The sequence below is a fragment of the Myripristis murdjan genome, chromosome 8 (genome assembly GCF_902150065.1).
Source record: "Myripristis murdjan chromosome 8, fMyrMur1.1, whole genome shotgun sequence".
Classification (NCBI taxonomy): domain Eukaryota; kingdom Metazoa; phylum Chordata; class Actinopteri; order Holocentriformes; family Holocentridae; genus Myripristis; species Myripristis murdjan.
In genome coordinates, this window is record NC_043987.1 from 33,620,163 (window position 1) to 33,622,713 (window position 2,551).

The window sequence follows — 2,551 nt, forward strand, 5'->3', positions numbered from 1 at the left end:
GGAATTAGCCGAGAATAAGAAACAACCTGTTTCTCACATAATTAAAAAAACAAACAAACAAAAAAGGAAGGGATGATTGTTGCCATATCTGTTTTTCACAAAAGATTTCGTAGGGGTTATGCTTACATGAATTGATGTGGAAAGGCTTGGGTCAGCTTCCAAGTATAATTGTGTGTGTCTCTGTGTTTTTTCCAGTGGTGTGTAAAGAGGAGGTTCCCCCTGAGCAGCGGGAGCAGACCCTCAGTCTGGAGCCTGAGCCCCGACACATTAAGGAGGAACAAGGGGAACTCTGGACCAATCAGCAGGGAGAGCAGCTTCAGGATATCACCAAGCTGCCGTTCACTGTTGTCCTTGTGAAGACTGAGGATGATGAAGAGGAAGCTCAGTGGAGCAGAGACGCCCGCCGCTCCACTGGACAGATGGCAGCAGAAGACGGTGGAGAGGAACGAGCCAGGAACCCAGAACCTTCCTCTGAGGCTAAGACTGAGGACAGTGATGACTGGGATTGGACCAGAGAAGCTCAGTCATGTTCAACCCCACCGAGTGAAGTCCATCTCAGTCATGACAGACCTGATGTGGGAGAGAAACCAGCTTCCTGCTCCAAGACCAAGAACACAGGAAAGAGTAAAATCCCCTGCTCCCTCTGTGGTAAAGGGTTTAAACGTAAAGGACACCTCACGCAACACATGATAATCCACACTGGAGAGACACCATTCGTCTGCTCCATCTGTGGGAGAGGTTTTACACATAACGGAAACCTCAACAAACACATGAGAATCCACACTGGAGAGAAACTGTTCAACTGCTCCCTCTGTGGTACAGGGTTTGCACAGAAAGTACACCTCAGCAGACACATGAAAATCCACACTGGAGAGAAACCATTCGTTTGCTCCCTCTGTGGCACAGGGTTTGCACAGAAAGTACACCTCAAGAGACACATGAGAATCCACACTGGAGAGAAACCATTCGATTGCTTTGTCTGTGGGAGAGGTTTTACACATAAAGGAAACCTCAGCAAACACATGAGAATCCACACTGGAGAGAAACCATTTGTCTGCTCCGTCTGTGGTAAAGGGTTTGCTGAGAAAGGAACCCTCAAGACACACATGAGAATCCACACTGGAGAGAAGCCATTCGTCTGCTCCGTCTGTGGGAGAGGTTTTATAGATAAAGGAAACCTCAAGCAACACATGAGAATCCACACTGGAGAGACACCATTTGTCTGCTCCCTCTGTGGTAAAGGGTTTGCAAAGAAAGGAACCCTCAATATACACATTAGAACCCACACTGGAGAGAACCTGTAGAGACACAGTCCTGTGTGTGTGTGTGTGTGTGTGTGTGTGTGTGTGTGTGTGTGTGTGTGTGGTGTGTGTGTGTGTGTGTGTGTGTGTGTGTGTGTGTGTGTGTGTGTGCGTGTGTGTGAGAAGCTTCATCGAGCATCATACAAATGTAAGCAAACACAAGTGTGTCGGTGAGAGCAGCAGCAGGAGATGCTTCAGAGTCAATGCTGATGTTAGAGATGCAGCACGTCCCAACACATTTGGTTACATATCTTGTGTTAACCCTTATACCATGTTTTAAATGCCATCCATTCACCCAGTAAGGACTCATTGAGTTCTTGTGATGATTGAAGTCATAACTTTTTAATGGTTTTATCTTTTACAATTTTTTTTGTTTTGTTATTTATCTTCTCTGCCACCATGACTGTTATAATTATAAACATAAAATGAATTAATTAACCCCTTACATGCCGGTTTTTGTGATGTACCACTCATTTTACACAAATAAACAGCCCAAAAATGAAATATTCTCTTGGTAGAGTGAGATTTTTTTTTTTTTTTTTGTATCATTACAACTGTCAGACAATGTTCATGGGAGATATCAGTTTTTATACATTTTTACTTTTTATGTAGTGTTAGATTGAACCTAAATATAGCTTTCACCCTCAAGAAGGTAGATTGCCCTGCACAGCTCTGAACTTCACATTGGTGCTGGTGGTGTCAGGAAAGAAGTCCATAGTAGAAGAAAGGGTTCCGCGTGGGCTTCATCAGGCAAAACGCGTTGCCAAACTCTTAACAAATAAATGATCTTAAAGTCACCACATTGTGTGCAGCGGAACCTTTTCTTCTACTATAGCTTTCACCCTGTTAAGGACTTATTGAGTTTGGGGGCACCAAAAAAAAACGCTCGTGAAAAATCATAGTAATCATGATAACAATATATAATAAAAGTGTGTAATCTTTACACACTTTTATTTTAAATTAACATGTTTTACACGGTAAAGCATGTTAATAGATATAAGCAATAAAAAAATAACATAGGCCTATTTGCTCAAGAAAAAGATGAATCTCCTGTGCGGCCCTCTCTCCAGTCTACCTTTGGTTAGGGTTAGGGTTAACCCTTAGTGGTTCATAGGCCAAGAGCGACATCTGCTGGTGAAACTAATTTGAAAAAAAATACCTTAAAGTTATGTAGATTTCCCCCCCTTCATATTCATAGTTTTCAAATTATGTACAGAATTTTTATATTGTGCCCCATCAATCCTTGTCTA

General features: G+C 42.5%; 1 protein-coding gene across 1 annotated transcript; it reads left to right on the forward strand.

Annotated features, from left to right (window-relative positions):
• The first annotated feature begins 671 nt into the window (after nt 1-671).
• Nucleotides 672-1,304, forward strand: LOC115363714 (gastrula zinc finger protein XlCGF57.1-like). The gene has a single exon (XM_030057982.1). It carries the CDS (start codon nt 687-689, stop codon nt 1,302-1,304), a length of 618 nt encoding a protein of 205 aa, XP_029913842.1. The 5' UTR covers nt 672-686.
• Nucleotides 1,305-2,551: the final 1,247 nt, after the last annotated feature.

Excerpts from the sequence above, each read along its gene's own strand:
- LOC115363714 (XM_030057982.1), top strand. The coding sequence starts at position 687 with ATGATAATCCACACTGGAGAGACACCATTCGTCTGCTCCATCTGTGGG.